At 44.0% G+C, this 21,653-nt stretch overlaps 1 protein-coding gene across 17 annotated transcripts in view; it reads left to right on the plus strand.

The window, feature by feature from the left end:
• The window catches only part of STXBP5 (syntaxin binding protein 5), a 1,512,194-nt gene that overhangs the window by 877,970 nt on the left and 612,571 nt on the right, over window positions 1-21,653 (plus strand). For all 17 annotated transcript variants that reach the window (XM_078649248.1, XM_078649254.1, XM_078649249.1 and 14 more), the window contains one exon: window positions 15,662-15,702. In XM_078649248.1, the coding sequence (XP_078505374.1) occupies window positions 15,662-15,702 (41 nt within the window). The remainder of the gene's footprint in view (window positions 1-15,661; window positions 15,703-21,653) is intronic.

The following is a 21,653-nucleotide window of genomic DNA, read 5'->3' on the forward strand; positions in this document are numbered from 1 at the left end:
ATTTTTTCAAAGTTAATTTTCGTAAAAACCACTGGAGCATATATCTTGAGACATAGCAAAGGCACATCGGGGTACCAGTCCCTACAATTTTGCCAAGTTTGGTGGAAATCCATTCAGCCGTTCGGGCTAAAAGTGAGTCCAACCGCCCTATGGAAATTAACATGGGGAAAACACGTTTTGGGACCCCCCTTTTATCTCGGCCCCCGCTTGACAGATCCCCCCGAAACTTTCAGGGAAGAAGCGGAGCGCAGCGAGGCAAAGTTAAGGAAAATTGCAGGCAGATCCCTCATTCGGCGCCAAAGTTATTCCCAATAGAATGTTGCTAATTTCCTATGGAAAACTATCCTAACTATAACTACCTACTGGCGACCGCCAGTAGGTAATATATATATTGGACAACCCCATGGAGCGTAATATATATATATAGAGGAGCACAGCTTGGAGAGAGGAAAACGAGCAACACATGGTAAAAGTAGCGCTATGGGTGCGTTTTATTGATGATTTGTTTTTGCTGTTGAAAGGCACCACAGCCGAATTTGAGACCTTTTTCAACATTCTAAACAGTAATGATGTGGGTTTGAAATTTACATATAACATCAATCCAAAAGAAATTGAATTTTTGGACATTAAAGTTTTCATAAAGGACAACAAAATCGAAATGACCACTCATAGAAAGAAAACAGCAACAAATAGCATCCTCCATGGTCTGAGTTTCCATCCCAAGAAATTGGTAAAAAGCATCCCCTATAGAGAATTTCTTCGTATGAAGAGAAATTGCTCAACAACAGAGGAAATGGAGAAAAAGTTCAAAGATACCAAAGAGCGATTCCTAGAAAGAGGCTATAATTACACAGATATAGCACAAGGGGAAGCAAAAGCCAGACAGAAAACGAGATTGGAAACACTGAACAATGAAAAGAAAGACACAGAAAAGGTGAAAGAGGAACAACCACGAATGATTGTTACGTATAACAAGGAAAGTCATAAGATTCAGAAAATTCTTTCCAAATACTGGCACATCCTGACAAAAGATCCAGACATAGGAAAGGACATTGGAACTGGTCCCCTAATCTCATACAGAAGAGCGCCAAATCTCACTGACCATTTGGTACGAAGTCATTTTACATTCAGTAAACCTGTAGATTGGCTTAAAAGGAGAAGTAATGGATTTACAAAGTGTATGACCTGCAAAGCCTGTAAAATAGGACAAAACAACACTACATTAAAAGATCCTTCCGGAAAAGACTTCACAATAAAGACAAAAATAACCTGCGAATCATCATTTGTAGTATACATGCTGAGATGTTACTGCGGAAAAGTATATATAGGCAGTACAAAATGCCCTTTGAAAAAAAGAATATTAGAACATATTCGGGCGATACAAAATGATGACAATGCCTACGCCATGGCAAAACACATTAAACAACATGAAGGAAAAACATGGCAGGACATAAAATATTTGGGACTGGCAACAATTCCAAACCAAGAACGCGGGGGTGATAGACTACTTAAGTTAAGACGATTGGAGTCTAAATTGATAATCAAATTTAAAACAAAACACCGGAAAGGCTTGAATGCAGATGAAGAAATGCATGTTCATTTTGTAAAATAATTTGCAGATTCCTTGACAGGATATACAGTATGTTTTGTTCACAATATGGACCACTGATGTTGGTGAATGGGCTTGTGATATTAATGTATCAGAATGGGAATACATGTGGGGCAAAGGGCACTCAGCCCTAGTAATAACAGAATCTAAGGATCAGACATCCCTGAAATCGTAGCGCATATATGAAAGCGCAAACAATATAAATAGATAGAATAGTTTTTTCGACAAACAATACGTAATGAATATCCTACTCAAGGATAAAAACGTATCATTTGGGGATATATCTTTAGAAATTTCCCCACATTAAATTCCCATTAAAACAACTGAAAAGAAAGTTAAAAAGGTTACTAAACCACACAGAAACTACAATGCCCACAATGCCTCACTGCTAACAAGCAAAGAATGAAAGTATAAAATGAGGAAATGAAAGAAGGACTAATGGTAGAACACTGCCGTGATCAAGAACGTTTGTTCGAAACGCGTAGGAGTTTTGCTAGAAACCTGTGTGAATAAATCGTGATTTATCTGCCAAGAAGTGTGCCGCGTGAACTTTTTTGATATTGGAATTAAAGAAAGACACGCTCCCGGTCTTGTACGCGTGCACCAACAGAAGCGTTCCCTCTGTGACGGGGACAATTGAGAGGAATATATATATATATACGTATATATTTCATGGTTATGTGCATCTCATATTACCAGCGTATGCTACAAAGAGCGTCTTCCAGACACAGATGTGTACTGCTATCTACTCTGATTCAGGCATGTGAATCTATGAAAGACACCCCTAATACTGGAGAAGAACAATAGTTACTTACCTGTAATCTGTGGTTCTCCAGTATTGGTGTATTTCATAGATTCACATGCAACCCGCCCACCTCTCCTCAGAGGCTCTTAGGCTACATTGGTTTACCATCACTCCTTACGAGAAAATCTGAGAGCCTGAGCCTCTGGGGAGAACCTTCTGGTGGGTGCTGTCGCCTGATTGGCTGCAGTTTGGTCTATACAAAATTACTAAGATAGTCATGAGTGTGGAAGCTTTTTCTCCTGTAGCTTGGGCTACTTCACTTTGTGGTTGGGAATTACTGTTTTTTACTATGATATTATGGCATATTATTGCTATTTTATGTACCGTGAGACTCCCACTCCGACGACGGGGAATGATTCAGCCATGTGAATCAATGAAAGACACCAATACTGGAGAACCACAGATTACAGGTAAGTAACTATTGTTCTTCACATTTAAAAAAAATGAATTCATTGTGTGACACACTCATAAGTAATTTAAAAAGGAAAACAAACAGTGTATTCACTTTCTCAAGGGGCAAGTGGTGCTCCCCCATACCTTAATCTACAGGGGCATTTCAGAATGTAGATCACATAGTGAGATTTACGTGCAATTCTTTTGTTAATCCTCAGTGTTTTACCATCTTTAGTTTTGAGCTCCTTCATGTTTTTTTTCCCAATAGTGCATGCACTGCAAGACCTTTTTTGTGAGGTGTCCGGCCAGTTTTGTTATTTTTCAATAAAGTAAAGTGGCTTCTTATTAGCTATCCTTTAGGGAGGAAGCTCTTCTAAATGTAATATTAGGTTTTGTGCCTTTCAGTGGGCCAATGTATTGATTCTTCTTTTGGTTCTATTATCTTGTTTTGATCAGGAATTAACATTTGTAGCCTAGTTTTATTCCTTGATCATTTCTAGGCTTTTCATTACATCTTGGTCAAGAAATCCTCTTGATAGGAATCTCATTCTAACTTCCTTATTTTTCATTTCTAGATCTTGTTCATTGAAACGGTCTCTTTTCATCCTGAGAAACTCCCCATATGGGATTTTTTCAGTAGTGGTCTTGGGTGAAAACTGGAGCCAACTGGAATGCTATTTGTTGCGTCTCCTTAAGTTAGGAGTTGTTTCTATAAGTTCATTCTTGATATATATTGTAATGCCCAGAAAGTTAATGTTAATTTTGTGACATTTGTATCACTAAGATTTCTAAGGGCCTCCAAATATCTTGCATTGCCAATTCTTCGACACAACAGGGGCATCCACATCTTTCTCTGTACCATATGTAACCTTCATATCTCTCTGCCTCTTCTTCTATTCTACATACAGAACAGAGTACAGAGGCTTCTCCCTTCTTTGACCACGTTTTGAAAATTATTTACATGTTCAAGGTGACATATCTAAACTCTAAGAAGAGTGCTTTTTGCTACCAGGTGTGATGCAAAATCCATACATAACTCAAACGGTGTAAACGGTTTAAGTCCAGGGCCATTTTCATCGAAACCCCCCGTGCTTACATGATTGGTAAATCTCCATTCTCAGACTTCCCAAAAATGTCTTTAATATCATTTTTGGAAATTGAAATCAGATCATCGGGCTGTTTTCTCACCACCTCAGGTGGCCACTCCTTTTCCTCTCACCTGACAGCCAAGCCATGTTGTCTTTGGAAATAGGTTATCTTCCCCTTATCACTTTAAAGGGACTATAACCAGTAACCACAGGAGTTCCTTCTCCCAATTTCTACCACTCCTGATGGCAATCTGCACACTTCCCACAATCACTCTCTTGAATTACTCAACAGTGGAATTCCCAGTGAGATGATGCTACAACGTATGCCTTGCCTTTATTCCATTCATTTACAAAAACGTCTTAATGGAGTTAGAAATATACTGAGAACCATTATCACTCAACAAAACCTTATGTATTCCTTTCCAAAAAAGTCTCTCTATAAAGGAAACAGCCCACAAATTAACTTTAGGCTACACCTCTACTTCTGGCTTCTTGTAGAATAAATCAACAAGCATAATTACAAACGTCGGTGCATCATTATATCCAAAATCGGACCCAAAAATATCAATAGCCGGAAACTTTCAAGGACTTGCAGGACACTCCATTGGACAAAGTGATGCTCTTAACACTTTAAGTCTTTTCTTAGCACTTGAACACTCTGCATGCTCATGGACGAACCGTTCCACAGCTAGGTCAAGCCCAGGCCACCAGTATTAAGGCTTAGCTCTTTCCCAAACCCAAATGGCTTTCATGTACCAAATTAAGAGTTCTGTTCCTCCGTTTTCCCGGTGGAATCATTTTTTCACCACTCAACACAAAACCTCGATCATCCACAGAAGGCTCATTTCTTACCTCCCAAAACGTTTTACACTCCTCGCTAAGTTCACTCCTTTTCGACCACCCAACACTGACAAACTGCTTTACTCGGTGCGTTCACTGTCATTGTTCTTTTCATCATTCCACTCTTCTTCCAATATTGTACTGCATCCAAACCCTCATCATCCAAGATCGTCACGCAGCATGCATTCCATTCATTGCTCACATTCTTGTCAACAGTTACAGGTTATTTGTTGAGCGAATCAGCAACTCAATTTTGCATTCCCGGGACATCTTCACCAACATAATTAAAATCAATTAACCTCAGTGACATTCGGGCGATGCATGGAGAATCCGTCAAGGTTCCCAAACAAGTCGAAACCTTGGTAAGTGTCTTATAATTCGTGAGCAGAGTAAATTGTGAACCCCACATATAGTGCTTAAACTTTTCCATCGCCCATGCACAAGCATTTCCCTTTCAATAACCGAGAATTTCCCTTCCTCTGGGGCAAGAGATTGGGAAGCAAAAGACAAGATACATTTCTCATTATTCTCCTCAATTTGTGAAAGTGCTGCACCTAGCCCCATCCCACTGGCATCAGTCTCTATAACTGAGCTTTCTGAAGGATTAAAACCTTGCAAGGGAATAGCATGGCAAATGACAATCTTAATAGATTCATATTCATTTTGCAGTCTATTTTTCCAGCGGAACACTTCCTCTTGTTTCAATAACTGCCTCAACCCATATGCTTTACTCTCTAAATCCCTCACAAATTTAGAGTAGAATTCTGCAAGTCCTATGAATGATCTAACTTCATCCCTGTTGGTGAGAGACGGAGCGTCTTTTGATCCTTCTAACCTAACACAGATGCCACATACATTTTACACCTGGCTCATCCACACTTAACACCTTGGCTGCTATGACTTTTTCCCTCCTGTGCTGATTGATTGATAATCCCATTGTTCATGACAAGGTCAGCTCGTCATTAGCACAGCTCCAGTGTGCCTCATGACGAGCTGAGCTCGTCATGAGCATGGAAGGGGTTAAACAAGTCTCTAAATCCTAACATTAGATTTTCTTTCCCTGTGTAACACACCAATCTCACATCTGGAGGGAGTAACCTTTCCCCCACACCATCTCTAAATTAGCCATCCCAACTGATTTGTTCACAATGGTATACAGTGAACCAGAGTCCACCACAGGTTTTATTTCCACGCCTCCAATGGTCACATCAGGAACTGCCTTGTTTTGTTGATAACAGTATTCAAAACCACGTCTTCAAAGATCAATACTCACTCAGATGTCGGTTTTTCATCCGCTCCTGACAAGTCAGTATCAAACTGTTCCACAACACACTTTACAGATTCTCTTTTTTCCTGCACACTTTAGCAAAGTACCCCATAGCGCCACCAAATGAACACTCCTGCTTAAGACTGAACAGTCCTTGCCCTGGTAAGATGTTCCTCGCTACCATATCTACGACATTTAAGTATGTTATTGCCATTCCGAGACTCCATATGCATCGCATTCAATCTGTGACTTTCTGTTTTTTCGCTGCCTTGGATCTCGGTTTGGATGGTATATTGCACACAATTCAAATAAATAATAATAAAGAAATTTGTAAAGCGCATGGTTACGCCATCTCGGTGTGTCCCCGCGCTAGGGTGAGATAGAGTGGCATCGACCCAGCTACAGGTCTCAGCAATAGCCAACCGAAAACAAGTGAGTTTTGAGCGCTTTCCTAAATCTAACTTCGGAGGTCTCCAGCCGGAGAGTTATTGGGAGTTTATTCCAGTTCTGAGCGGCCAAAACCCGAAAGGATCTCCCTCCCATTCTCGCCTTCTTCACTTTAGGCACCATCAATAGGCCAGTCCCAGTTGATCTCAGGGACCTCCCAGGCACATAGCTGGTGACCAAGTTCTTCAGATAGGAAGGTCCTGCGTCCTGGGTGATGCGATGGCATGTGCACTGTGCTTTAAGCATCACTCGCTTCCTAATAGGAAGCTAGTGCAAAGCGTCAAGGGCTCTTTTGGAAGCAGCCCTCCTAGGTTGCGCCAGTACCAGTCTCGCAGCGCATTCTGCATTACCTGCAGTCTCCCCAGGCATTTCATGGTAGCGCCCAGATAGAGGATATTGCAATAATCAAGGCGAGATGTAATGAGGGTGTGCACCAACGTCTTCCTTGCTTCTAAAGGAAGGACATCCATTGTTTTCCGCACATTTTTCAGGACTCCGAAACATTTCCCCACTACCCGTCTAGTGTGTGTTTCATAGGAGAGAGTGGGGTCCAACCAGACCCCCAGATTTTTAGCCAGGGTACATGGAACCGGAGTGGGCCAAGACTCGGAGGCCACCATGCCGACGTCCAGCCTGATGCATTTCCCCCTACCACGAGCACCTCCGTTTTGCTGCCATTCAGCTTCAGGCAGTTCTTAGCCATCCAGGAGGCAAGCTCCTGCATGCATGCCCTGAAGCTAGAGGCAGCAATCTCGGGCGCCCGAGATAGGGAGATCACCAGCTGAGTGTCGTCGGCATATGAGACCACCTCTACTCCGAAGCCTATGGGGTGACATAAAGATTTAACACGGTAGGGCTCAGGGCAGGGCTCAGGGCAGACCCCTGGGGCACACCCTGCTCCAGGCTGATGTCCTTGGAATAGTGCGTCCCTTGTCTGACCTGAAAGCTTCGCTCTACCAGAAATGATTTCAGCCATTTCAGAGCCGGCCAGGAACTTCGCCTATTTTCAGACACTGCAGCAAGGTGTAGTGTGCCACAGTGTCAAAGGCAGCGCTGAGGTCTAGCATGACCAGGGCCATAGTGTGTCCAGCGTCTGCCCCCTGTCTGATGGATTCTGTGGCCAGAAGTAATGCAGACTCCATCGAATGGATTGCTCGGAGCCCCGATTGAGATGGATGCAAGAGGCTAGATCCCTCAGCATAGGTCATCAGCTGTTGATTGACCACTTTCTCAGCTATTTTAGCCATACATGGCAGAAGCGAGATAAGACGCAGATTTTCCAATATATCTGGGCTGATGTTTGGCTTCTTCTGAAGAGGGAGAACAATGGCCCTTTTCCAGCCACCAGGCACCGTATGCGATCTAAATGAGACCTCTAGAACATGCCTGATATAGGGCTCCAGAATATTCACACTTTCGCCCAGCACCTTGGGTGGGGCAGGGTCCCTGGGTGAGCCCGACTTGATGCTACTACAATTTTTTCTGAGGAGCTCGGGGGAAGGAATGGTGAAATTATACAATCTCTGACCCACCTCAACTTCCCCCATCATTTCCTCAAAATCCACACCCCTCATTCCCGACCCTGGAAAGGAGTAGTACATTTTCTCCACTTTTTCAGCAAAAAAGTTCGCAATCCGGTTGCATGACTCCTCTGAGCCAGCCGCAGGAGCGACGGTAGCTGCGAGGGAGGAGATCTCCTTATATATTTTAAAGAGCTCTTTGGTGGAATTTTCAGCCGATCCAATTTTTGTCGGATAGTAGGTAGCTTTGGCCCTCCTAATTAGACCGTAGTATTGTTTTTGTTCCTCAATGTACTTCGTTTTGTCCTGACCCAGAAACACCTATCTCCACCGTCTCTCCAGGCGTTTACATTCGGCCCTAGCAAGATGCAAAGCCGGTGTAAACCATGGAGCAGATTTCTGAGCCCTACCCACAGATTTATTGGGGAGTAGAGGAGCCACCTTATTCAGAGCAGTGTCTATGCGCCGTTCCAGGTTAAGGCAGGCAGATTCAATATCCATGCTTCCTGGGGCCCGCCTGTCGTCAGTGCTCTGTTAAAATCATCACGCGCAAAGTTTTTCCATTTCCTGCGCGGGTGATTGCATGGCTCCTTTTCCCCACCACCAGTCTCTGGAATCTTCACCTTGAAGGGGATCAAGCAATGATCCGACCAGGGAACCAGGAGAGGGGAAATAACTCTTACATCCTCCGAACTGGCAAACACAGGGTCTAAAAGGTGTCCATGTTGATGTGTGGGGGCACATGATTTTAGGCTCATCTGTAGCGATAACAGGTCCTGACGTAGACTAGAGGCTTCCTTATCCAAAGGATCCTCCAAGTGCAGGTTAAGGTCCCCCAGCACTAAAAGCTTGTCATGTCTTAGTGCCAAGTGGGCGATCCCCTCAACCAGACTCGGGAGGAAGCGTGTAGGGGGGCCGGGAGGTCTATAAATCAAAAGCCCTTTCACTGCGAGATTAGCATTAATTTTAAGTGTAAAGGAACCAGCCTCACTGTCGCAAATCACAGAGGGTTCAAGGAGGCATTCAAGGGGGGGGGGGGTTAAAAATGGCCGCTATCCCCCCTCCTCTTCCTGTGGCCATATCTATTCTGGCTATAGTGTAGCCAGCGGGGAGTGCTTCTAGGATATCTGGCTCAGAATCATTATCCAGCCAGGTCTCTGTAAGAAACAAGATATCAAACTTGTTCTCGGCAAGCAGATCATGGATTTCATTACTATGTTTACATAGGGATTTACAGTTCAATAGTCCGCAGCATAGGACAGTGCTGCTAGGTTGCCTTACCCGTTCAGTATTCCACCTGAATGGGCAATGGCTGCAGGCCTCATCAAGAGTGGCTGCCAAATTATGCATACAGCCACTAGCCATAGGAGGGCACAGTACCTGTAGGTCTGTAGAGCTATATTAAATTTGTACCGCAGTTGGAGCAGGATTTCTGGCCCCGGTCCCCGTACGGCCGTGGACGGGCGCAGACGGGCTTGCCTTAGGCGCACCTGCGCCCGCTGAGCGGCCGTTTATACATGTGACCTTTATCCCCGCTCTCATGCAACAACTAGACCGCTACCCGGTCCACCGGAAGTGACTTGGCTCTCCTTTCCTCTCCCTCCGTGCAACGGCGCTAATCGCCGCGTCGGACCAGGGCAGGAAGGCTGCAAGAACGAGCCCAAGCACCGAGCAAGCCCAGAAGCCCCTCGAACCGGCACTTATCCCCTGGTAAGATTCCCAGTTGAACTTAGTGGATTTCACCCTTATTAAAATCAGCCTTGGCACACCTTTTCGGCATTTCTGCTCCTTTGCAAACGCTACTGGCTCCTTTAAGGAAGCTTCACCAACTGCCCATAATCTTTTCTGAAGGTTGTAATTTGTGTGCAGGATTATCTGGTCCCTTAACAACTCCTAGTGTAGTGTCCCAAACCTTCTGGTAATTGCTAATTCTTTTTCAGGTCTGCTATATAATCATCAAAAAACCCGGTCTACATGGGAAGAAATTAAATATATTGATTGCACCCTACATCATAGGCTCAAAATAGCTATCAAGATCCTCCAAGGCATGTTTATAACCTTCTGTATCCTGTGCCAGTCTAATTTTCTTTTCTATTTCTTCATATACTCCTCAGCCCTCTGGGCCTAAACTATACAGGGATTTTTTTCCCCTTAAAGAAGAGAATTCCTCGACAGCATCATCTGTAATAGTACATATGTTGTTTAAAAAAAAAAAAATCCTTCCATTCAAGCCACCGCATGGAGGTTCCTCTGGCACTGAAAGGAAGGGTTTGGGCAGAGTAATTGTTAAAGGTTTGGGCAGCAGAACACATGGTGAGCTGTCAACTGAAACACCAAACAGTAATTTCAGGAAGAAAGAATAAATAAATCACTGGAATTAAGCTTGCCCACAGGAGGATCCCGAGCTGTTCCCTTGTTGCAATGTGAAGTTTCCTCTAAGCTTCAAACAAAGCAACCAGACGATGGCCTTCATGTAGCGTGACCTGACATCCCATGAACATTCTGACGTAACCCGATTGCTCCAATGCATGCGTGCTGGATGGAAGATTGCACTACTTGCGTCCTGAATGGTGAATGCCAGGCCTTCAAGAGGTGTGTTAGGCTCTTCCCCACAGAGCTGCAGAAGCTAGGCAGTCGTGAATGACGTAAATAAAGACAGAAGCTTTTATTTAAACATTTATGTTTTTTAGTGTTTCCGTTAGATAAACCATTTTTACTTGCAAGGTCTACATGTTAGAAACATTTCCCTCCACAGAGTTGAAAACTCTTATTTTCTGAGATCTGCAGTGATGTTAGTCATCCATTTCCCTCTGTTTGAATGAAGTTGATTATCTTATGTTCTTTTCAGCCGAGAATATTGACTCTGGGTACTTTCATGTATTGCTCAAAATGTCTTCCTTCGCCCTCAGAAAGTGAGCTCAAATGTAAGATTTTTACTTGCTGAGGTGATGACACTGTGACTACAGTCTTTATGTACTATAGGCATTTCTGAAGCTTTAAGTATTTCATCAAAGGTTTTGGGGCATATTCTCGGAGTTCAGCTATCTTAGCTAATGTAGGTGAGACTTTAATACCAAGGTTGTTTCTTCTTTGTTGAAAGGGATTTCTGTGTAAGCCCATGCACTATCCATGGTACACTCACTTAACACAAAATTATGCAAGCATAGGCCAATTATTCGTTACTTTGGGATATCATCCAGTGCAAATCAGAATTTGCGTTGGATATTAATTCTCACCTTAACATTTTGCACCAGGTTTGAGTCACAAAAGCGATGCAATCACTGTGTAAAGCTTTGGTAAACCTGCACTTAAATGTCAGTAAGTATGAGTATGAGTGAGATAAAAAGAGCAAATGAGTGAGATTTAATAAGAATGACTGCAGGGGCTGTAAAAGAGTGTGAGTGTGATGTAAGGGTCATGTGACATGCCTTTCTGGAAAAACATCTGGGTGAAGGGTCATATGAGGTCACTTCCTGAGATGTTGTTATGGTCAAAAGGTATGAGATGTCCATTACTCTACCCCTGGCATTTTGGTGAATCTATGCCCCTGGCTTTGTGCTTTTCTACACTTAACATTGATAAGGAATAGCATATTATACTCTTTGTGCAACTGATTATATGCATAGTACTTTAGCCAAAGAAATGGAACCCATGAGTAGGAGTACCATCTTCTATAGTGGGAGTGAATCCAAGCTTGGTGCAGATACATCTGTGAGGGTGGGAACCTCGAGACAAATGGAATTCCAATAGTATGATTAATCAGCTGTGAACAATGAGGATGTTATCAATGTAGCAGCTGTATGTGCAAACTGAGTAGGAGTCCAGTTGTTTCTGCAACTAACATAATATGTAATCAGTCCAAATCAAACGCTTTTCGAAAGGAGAAAAAGTTCCATTTATTCAGCAGTTAGGCATCCAAAATTGACTGACAAAACAAGTTTCAGTCGATCCCTACGTCAATCCTCTCGGTAATACAGGTGCATGCCGCCAGAGAAACATTGTAGCACACATCATACTTGAAATTCGGAATTCTTCCAGCGCCCAAACTTTCCGGAATACACGACTTTCAGATGTTAGTGTATCCATAGACGGATATTCAGTATTAGGATCATTCACAGTAAAACAAAGCCTATTTGATAACTATACTTAACTCCATAAAGTGTTTAGAACTGTTGAGAGTCACCTATCAAAGCCTATTTGATAACTGTACTTAACTTATTTATTTATTTATTTAATGGTTTTGTAAAGCGCGTAGTAACTCAAGGAGCATCCCAGCGCTGACCTGTTCTCCGAGGGGGTTCAGCCATCTGATGAAATTATGTTTGCGGGAAAAGGAGAGTTTTTAGGGTTTTTCTGAAATGGAGGTAGTTCGGTTCTGACCTGAGTTTTTGTGGCAGATGGTTCCACTGTTTTGCCGTGTGAACCGAGAAGCGACGGCCACCAGTCTTGGCTTTTCTGACTCTCGGGACTACAATAAGATTTTCTGTACCGGACCGGAGGTCTCTCTCCGCTTTGTATGGAACTAGAATTTCTTTGAGAAGGGGGGGGCCGTTATTGTTGAGGGTTTTATGGGCCATGCACAGGGCCTTGAAAGCGACCCTTTCCCTGACTGGCAGCCAGTGGAGAGATCTAAGAGCCGGCCTGGCGGAGGATCTTCCTGGGGTGCCCGTGAGTAGGCGGGCAGCGGCGTTTTGGACTTTTTGCAGTGAGTTCAGGGTGGCTTCAGGGGCTCCTAGGTAGATGGCGTTGCAGTAATCTAATCTTGCCATGATTAGACCCTGAATGAGGAGCCTCCTTGCGGTCTCAGGGAGTAAGGGGAAGATCTTCCTGCAGGCTCTGAGTAGTCCAAAACATGTCCCTGCCGTTCTTTTAGCCTGGGTTTTGAAGCTCATGTCTCTCTCAATCCATACGCCCAGGCTCTTGACCTCTTCCTTGGGTGTAGGAGGGTCACCAAGGCAGCTAGGCCAGAGGTGAGATGGTAAAGAGAGCCCCTTGTGGCCCATCAGAAGGATCTCAGTCTTGGACCCATTCAATTTGAGTAAAGAGAGGTTCATCCATCGGTGGACTTCGGAGAGGCAGCTGTGGAGATCTGATGGGGCAAGGTGGGGATGTGAGAGGGTTACGACCAGCTGAGTGTCGTCGGCGTAGTTGATAATTGACACGCCGAACGAGCTGACCCTCTTCTCCAGTGGGGCCATGTACACGTTAAACAGCGTGGGGCTCAAGGATGAGCCCTGTGGCACTCCACACCGGAGGGGGAAGGTGGATGAGCAGCTGTCATTTTCCCGTACCTGAAAGGTGCGTCCAGATAAAAAGGACTCTAGCCATTTCAGGGCCATACCCTTTAGTCCTATCTCTCCCAGACGATGGATTAGGGTTGGGTGGTCTACAGTATCGAAGGCCGCACTGAGATCCAGGAGGATCACTGCCACTGAACCTCCTGTGTCCAGAATGCTTCTGGCCTTCTCTACTGCTGCCAGGAGGGCGATGTCCGTGCCCTGGCCTGGACGGAACCCTGTCTGTGAGACCGCTAAAAGGTTGTTGCTTTCTAGGTAAAGCGATAGTTGTTTGTTTACCAGCTTCTCTGCGATCTTGCTGTTACCCGGGAGAAGGGATATGGGCCTGTAATTGGTAAGGTCCTGTGGGTCTAAAGAGGGTTTTTTTAGTAGACCTTTGACAGCTGCCGCTTTCCAGCTGGGGGGGACTAAGCCTTCCGCGAAAGAGGAGTTGATCAGGGCCGTGAGGGGAGGGATAATGGTACTCGACACTTTTTTTAAGAAGCGGAGGGGTGCGGGGTCGAGGGGGGAGCCACTTTTAATTGAGGCAAACGTTGCTCCTACTTCTTCCGTAGTTACGGGTCCGAAAGCATCCAGGGAAGGTTGGGGGTGACCTGGCGGCGGGGGGGGATGGGTGAAGGTGGAGGTAAGATCCTGCTCTGTATCGGCCGGATCGGGGGGAGGTATGGTGAGAAGAATCTTTTGAATCTTCTCGTCAAAGAAGGTGGCTAAGTTGTTACATTTAATTTCAGCTTCTTTGGGGTCGAGGAGTTTGAGAGGGGGGTCAGGGGCGTGGAGAAGTTCTTTAAGAACTGAGTAGGTTTCATGGGCCGAGCAGGCAGCGTTTTTAATTCTGTTCTCGTAGAAGCTAGTTTTGGTGTTACGGAGCTCTTTTTTGTAGGTTTTAACAGAAATACGAAATGACTCTTTTTGTTCCATGGTTTTTTCCTTCCTCCAGATACGTTCGTTTTTTTTGCAGATCTTGCGAAGAAGGTTAAGTTCCGGGGTGTACCAGGGTGAGGGATTGACTCTCTTGATGTGCTTCAGAGAGTGGGTTTTAGGCAGAATGGCGTCGAGCGATTGGGTAATCCAGGTACTGAGTTCTTTGTCCCCTGCTAAGGTGTCGTGGGGGAGAGGCGGGGCGTTTTCCCTGAGTTTGGCTGCCCACACATCTGGGTCCAGTTTCTGCCAGCGTCTGTTATACGTTCTAATTTTGGAAGATGGAGGGGGCGGAGTGATGATATCCCATACTAGGGAGACCAAAAAGTGGTCCGTCCAGGGAAGGGGGATATGGTCGATCGTTCTTAGGTTGGAGATATTAGAGAGGATAGGGTCAAGCAGTTGTCCTCTTTCATGGGTGGCCCGTGGGTTTTTGAGATCAAGGCCCATTGAGGTGAAATCCTGGAGTAGTTCACTGGCCTGCTTGTCATCTGAGTCCAGGAAGTGTACGTTCAGGTCTCCTAATAGTAGGTAATTAGTGGTGGAGGTACATTTGATGGACGTCTGATCAATAATTTTGTTTGCAAAATCTCCTAGATTGCCTGGTGGGCGGTATATCAGTGTCCCTGACAGCGAGGTAGCTGGGGATATTTGTATTGTGTAGTGGCAGCTTTCGTAGCCCTTGATGTTGCCATCAGATGTTCTACAGGTGAGGGTGTCCTTAAGAATTACCGCTAGTCCACCTCCCCTCCCTTCTGGTCTGTTCTGTGAGCACATAACGTACCCGGGGGGGAGAGCCAGGACGATATCTGGGCCGCTGCTGGGGGTAAGCCAGGTTTCTGTTAGAAACAGAATGTCTAGGGCGTTATTTGTGATTAAAAGGTTCACCTCGTGTGAGTGTTTAACGAGCGACCTGCAGTTAAGTAGGCCTAGGTGTAAACCCTTGGGTGCCGAGTATTGGTTGGCGGGGTCGCAGATGTCACAGCCAGAAAAATAGGTTTCTCTATTCAGGATGCGCGCGCAGGCGGGCTGTTTGTTAGGTTTTAAGAATAATAAATCCGCGCGAGTGTAGGTTCGGTCGTTACAGGCCGGTTGGGACAGAGTGACTGGGCCTAGGGCCGGCTGGGCCCGGACGGGCCCAGACGGGCTTGCCTTTGGCGCGCCTTCTCTCCAGCTCCAGCTATTGTTTAGAAATGGTGAAAGTCTGTTAGCAGATAAAGGCCAGAGTCATTTGACTGGAAAGCAAATTATGTTTATTTGATCAATCCATGTTACCGTACAGTACATATTCAACCCAGAGTACTCCAACACTGTTGATCATGTTTTTCATTGTATATTATAAAATTCGATTCTGTTCCCAGAGTTTTCATTTTTATTTGTAAAGATGGTCCACGGATTCTAACCTTCCCTTCCCAATTTTGTTTATTTTTCCAAAAGTTGTGCCAAGATGATATATTTTTCTTTTGCTCCTTAACAGGCATGCGGATGGTTCGGTCAAATTTTGGGATGCATCTGCAAGTAAGTTCTTCAGAAAATAGCTTTTTTAAATTTCAAAGTATATTCTCCATATAATGAAGGTATGCAAGGGATATGCATTTTTACAAATGCTAGTAACTTATTCTCATTCTGTGATGCTTAGTAACTTTTTGCTTTGACATTTAGGATTAAGCAATCTGTTTAGCGTAATTTAGTAGCCTCATAACCTCAATCAGTACTACAATTGTGAAAGTGCTATACTCATTGTTGTTATGTTATGTTATGTTAAGGGGTGCTTATAGAGCGCACTGTCACCGTGAGTTTCCTGGCGCTAATCTGATACTGAGGGAGGCAAAATGAATTAACCAGATTGTGGGAAAAGCCAGGTTTTTAAGGATTTACGAAATTGAGTGAGTGAGTTAGAGGATTTGAGTGAGGGAGGGAGAGAGTTCCAGAATTTGGGGGCCAGGAGAGCAAATCTCCGGCCGCCGCTTCTGCAGAGATTAAAGGAGGGGACAACCAGGAGACGGAGGTGAGAAGATCTAAGATTACGTGAGGGGCGGTAGGGACAAATGAGGGATTTCAGGAAGGCAGGGCAAGGGCCGGTGAGGGATTTAAAAGTAAGGCAGCCGATCTTAAAGGCTGCCCTCGAAGTGACTGAGAGCCAATGAAGTTTAGCAAGAAGAGGTTTGGCGGATTGCCATTTCGGAATCCAAAGGCCAGTCTCGCCGCTTGGTTCTGAACGATCTGTAGTCTAGAAAGAAGGACCTTAGGCAGACCATGGTAGAGAGAGTTCGAGAAATCCAAGCGGGAGAGGACAAGAGCCATGATGACTAGAATCAGGGCTTCGGGGGTTAAGAGGTATGCCACCTTTCTAATCCTGCGCAGCTGATACATGCAGGTAGAGACCACCGTCCCTATTTGGGGTTTAAGGGATAGTTCGGAGTCAATAATGACTCCGAGGCTCTTTACCGAGGCCACGGGAGTGGGGGGGGGGGGGACCAAGCTCTTGTTGTACTTTGATGTACTTCTAAATGGGCAATGCTAATAGGTAAACACAATGTTAATTGTTAGACAATAGAGCTAGAATCAAACTTCTTCAGTTCCTAAGCCATTGGATGCTATTGCTTTAACGTTCTTCTTAGCATAAGATTGGTTTTACTGCACATTATTATATCTTTTAGCATTAACCTGCTTGGGAAGGGTCTATGGGATGCAGAAACATTATATTTCCTTTGTTCTTTGTTGCACCTACAATGGTGAAGCTGCCTAACAACATTAGCAAGTTTTCTTTTTAGGTCTGAGTTTAATGGGACGCAGCACCATTCATTTCAATTATTGCTTGTCTATTGGGAACTTACGGCAAGGCACATACCTGATCTGGCCGTCATTAGGGAAATCAAAGCATTGTTTTCTTGCTCAGTACCCCTCAGCCAGCATTAAATGCTAACTTTTTTTCCCTAACTGATAGCTATATGACAATACATAGTACTCATGGGTACAGCCGAACATCTCACATTCTCCAGTATTGGATTTTCAAAGATTCACATGCTTGAATTATTCCCTGTCGTCAAAGTGGAAGGCCCACGGTACAATAGTAAAGCAGTATGTAATAGTATAATAGGTTATAATGGCAATCCTAAGTCATTTTATTAGCCTATCTGTGTCCTTTTTAAAAAAGGACTAAACTTGAACAACCACCATTCGGGTGATAGCACCCTCTAGAACACTCCATACAGATGCGGAGTCCCTCCGATTTTCTACCCCATCATGTGAAGGGAGTCTCCTTGAGTTCTGCTCATTTTTCTTTAATAACTCAAATTTCCTACATCTACAATGTCTGAGTCTTCCAAGAAAGGCATCTTAAGATCCTACAAGTCCTATGGGAAGAAAAGACATGTGTATGATCCACACAAAACAGTGTCTATTGCCTCTACCATCAACATCGGGTAAAGGAGTGCAAAATTTGTTACACTTTTATTCTAAAACATTAGGGGCATCAGAGGTAAGGCTACTTCTGTGGCTACAGAAGTATACATCCCAGAAAGCCAGTTCTTTTGAGGAGGACAGCGATGTGTCTGACAGGCTCACAAAAGATCAAGGTCCTCTGACTATGGGTCTTCTGAGGGGATTAGAAAGGTCTTAAAAACACACCTTAAAGAACCCCTACGAAATGAGAAACTAAAGCTCCTCCCAACCTACTTCTGCATCTGAGAAAAAAGTGGAGGAAAAACGTTCTCCTTCCTCAGAACAGTTTAGGTCGAAGACAAAAAATCAGCTCAGACGATAACACCATCGACACTTGTATCAACAACGCGACTGTCATCGAAGTCTGGGCGACAAAACCATCATCTTCGATGACTGCAGCTATCAATGCTTCCATTTCATCCACTAAGATGATTTCCTCCTCTAAACCGCTGTCAACGTCGCAATTGACTTCCACTGATCCAACGGCAAAGAAATCGCCATCAACAAAGACACCGTCTGCAGCAACACCAGCATCACCGTCGACAATAACACTGACCATGGGTGCACCAGCCTCAGCACCTTCGACAGTGTCACAGTCGACGACAGCATCATCGATGACGACGGTTTAGTCGACGAGGGAACTCTTAATATCGACGCCCCAGTTAACTTTTATGTCATCAATGACATTTCAGTGAAGATTAAAGTTACCAAGATCACCAAGACAACCTTCAGACCTGAAGTTACCTCTCCTAGTAAGGTCTCACCTTTATTTCCTTTTTTTTTATTGAGAATTCATTGATACAAAACAGATACGGCATGGACATTTTTTTTACAGCAGGAATCCTGGCAGAAATACATTATAATTCAATAAGCAGAGAAGCAATATAAATAAATCCATACATTAAATATACATATAAATAGATATTTACACATACATATAAATATACAAATAAAAATAGGGTGCTCCAACCCCAGTTAATTAGAGCTGCCCCTCCCTCCAATTTTTTTAGGGGGTCCCATATCTTATTGCCAAAATCACGCTTTTTCTTACCCTTATGGAGATATAGAGTGGATTTGATATTATGAATACCAAGAAGCCTGGTCAGCCACATTTGAATGGTTGGGGCATTTGGATCCTTCTAGGCGGCTGAGAGTAAGATACGTAAAACAGCAACGGCCAGAAAAATAAAGGCCTCTGTTTCTTTATTCATAAGAGCCGATTTACTATCGCTCCCAAGGATCATCACCGTTGGGGATAGGCTAATCTTTTTTTTTTTAAATCTGCTTATTGATTTTTGCATAATATCATCATAACTCTTAATCAAATTAAACCATTACACTTCAGCATTCTACTTCGGACACATCTCGATATACTGTACATATACAAACAAAAGAGAAGTTTTACGAACAGGCAGACTTATACATCACACAGTAGAATCTTATTCGTCAACAGCGTTCGTCGCCTGAGTTCTTAAATAGTCTGTGAGGTAAACCCAGTAGTCACGGGGCCTTGAACGGGCAGGTAATTCTTCCTCATACGTGCGCAATGTGTCTTGACAATATGCCATGTCTGCAATCCATTGTTTAATGGATGGTGTCTGTTTACTGTCCCAGCATAAGGATATTCTACGTTTTGCGAGTAATAAAGCTATCATGCAGAATTTTCGTTTCAAAGCTTTCACATTTGGCACTAGACCTAACAAGCAACTCTTTACAGTGCATATCACCGGAACCTCGAGCATGTCAGTTAATTTCCCTGTTACCTGTTTCCAATAGTCGTTTATTTTTACACAGTTCCACGCCAAATGCAAAAAATCAGCCTGATCAGAACCACAGGACATTTCGCTTCCGTTCTTAAACCATATTTATGAAGTTTGGCTGGCGTGTAATATGTTTGGTGTATGTATTTTACATGCAGCAGTCTGAGGTTCCCGTTCGGTGTCAACAATTGTGTTAGAGTGCAGGTCATCAACCAGTCTTCCTCCGTTAGGGGATCTGCTAGTGACATATTCCATCTATCCAGAGCCTTTTGAGATGTGTGTCCTATTTCTTCTTGTGCGAGCTTATAGAGTCGGGATACCAAATATGTGGTATTAGGGGATGTGATGATATGTTGCAGCAAATGTAACTGTGCGGGCTCCTTGGGAAAATCTGGGTACAAATCCTTTACAGCCCTCTTTAATCTATGGTGATTGAATTGAAACAGCAGTGATTGGTTTCGAATGTAGGACAGGTCTTGGGTAGTGTTAAAGACACCATCTGTGTACAAATCACCCATAGTGACTATTCCCACTTGTTTTAGTAAGTCCATACCTAGCTTTTCTGTCGTCACCGATATTTCAGGGTGATGGTGGAGCGGGAGAGCTGGAGCATATTAAGGTAGTTTGTTCGCTAGTCTTCCTAGTGTTTGCCATGCGTTAGCAATCTTGTCAATGGTGTTTATGTCACGCTCGTGTAATGGTGGCCTCTTATGCGTGACAATCGCGTCCAACGGGACCGGATACGCATCTCCCTCTTCTACCGCTGTGTGAGTCAAGTATGGGACTTCATGATACCAGTGGGTAGCGTATTGTGCTTGTGCGCATAAGTAATACAAATACAAATCTGGTAAGTTTAGGCCGCCTCTAGCATACGGTAATGTAAGTGTACGTAATTCGATTCTCGCCTGTTTCCCGGCCCATATTAACTTCAAAACCATTGTCGTGATTCTCTTAAATACTATCATCGGTGGGCGGATAGGAATGTTGTTAAATAAGTAAAGCAGTTTAGGTAATACCACCATCTTTACGAGTGCTATACGGTCAGCTAGCGAGAATGGAAGTTTTATCCATCTGTCTACTTTATTTTCTATGTCAGATATGACTCTGCCATAGTTAGTGCGTATAACCAGTTCTGGGTCCCTATGATACCACACTCCCAAGTATCTGATCGGGTCAGTCTGCCATTCTAGTGGAAAGTCTACGTCATGTGGGGTAGTAGAGTCAGTTAGAGGTATTATGGAGGATTTGTCCCAATTAATTTGTAAGCCTGAGTGTCCGCCAAACTTAATATATTCCCGTATTAAGGCCGTCAAATTTTGTTCTGTGTCTCTTACATAGAGCACCATGTCGTCCGCGTACAGTGAAATGTGCAGTGGGCGGCTCGGAAATTGCAATGCAGAGTGATGGTGTAATTGTCTGATCTTACAAGCAAGATGTTCTAATGCAATGGCAAATAATAAGGGGGAAAGGTGGCATCCTTGTCTTGTTCCACGTTCAATCTCAAATGCCTCTGATATATAACCATTTATTCGCACTCTGGCGACTGGTTTTGTATATAGCAGTTGTATCCATTGGGTATAGATCGGTGGGAATCCCATTCTCTGTAAAACTGTGAGTAGATAGGGCCATTCGATGGAGTCGAAAGCTTTTGCAGCATCCAACATAACCGCTACTGCCTTAGTATTAGGGGTTAGGTAATGTGACAACGCAAATAGTGTTCTCGTGTTGTGTGAGTTGGATCGAGAGGGGATGAAGCCTGCTTGGTCAGGCAATACCAGCTTGGTCATAAGGGGCTGTAGCCTATTAGCCAATAGTTTTGCCAACATTTTGGAGTCCACATTGATTAGTGTTAATGGTCTATATGAGTCGCAGTTTTCTGGATTTTTATTGGGTTTTAGTAATGCTATTATCACTGCTTCACGTAAACTTGGGGGCAGAACGCCGGTTTCAAAAGCCGTTCCGTACATCCGTACCAGGTGTGGAGCTAATATATCTGCGTATGCTTCGTAAAATTCTCCGGTGAACCCATCCGTCACCGGTGCTTTACCGTTAGGTAAAGATTTAATCGTGTTCACCACTTCTTCTACAGTTACTGGGAGGGACAGGTATTGTCGTTGTGTGTCTGATAGCCATGCGATAGCCACATTTTCCAAATATGTGAATATCTCAGCTGTGGATTTGGTGGGTTGTGCTGTGTATAGTGCTGCATATGAGTGGACACAACTAGTCAAGATGGACCGAGTGTCTGTGCACTTATCGCCATTG

This window comes from Lissotriton helveticus, chromosome 6 (assembly GCF_964261635.1).
Source record: "Lissotriton helveticus chromosome 6, aLisHel1.1, whole genome shotgun sequence".
Lineage (NCBI taxonomy): Eukaryota > Metazoa > Chordata > Amphibia > Caudata > Salamandridae > Lissotriton > Lissotriton helveticus.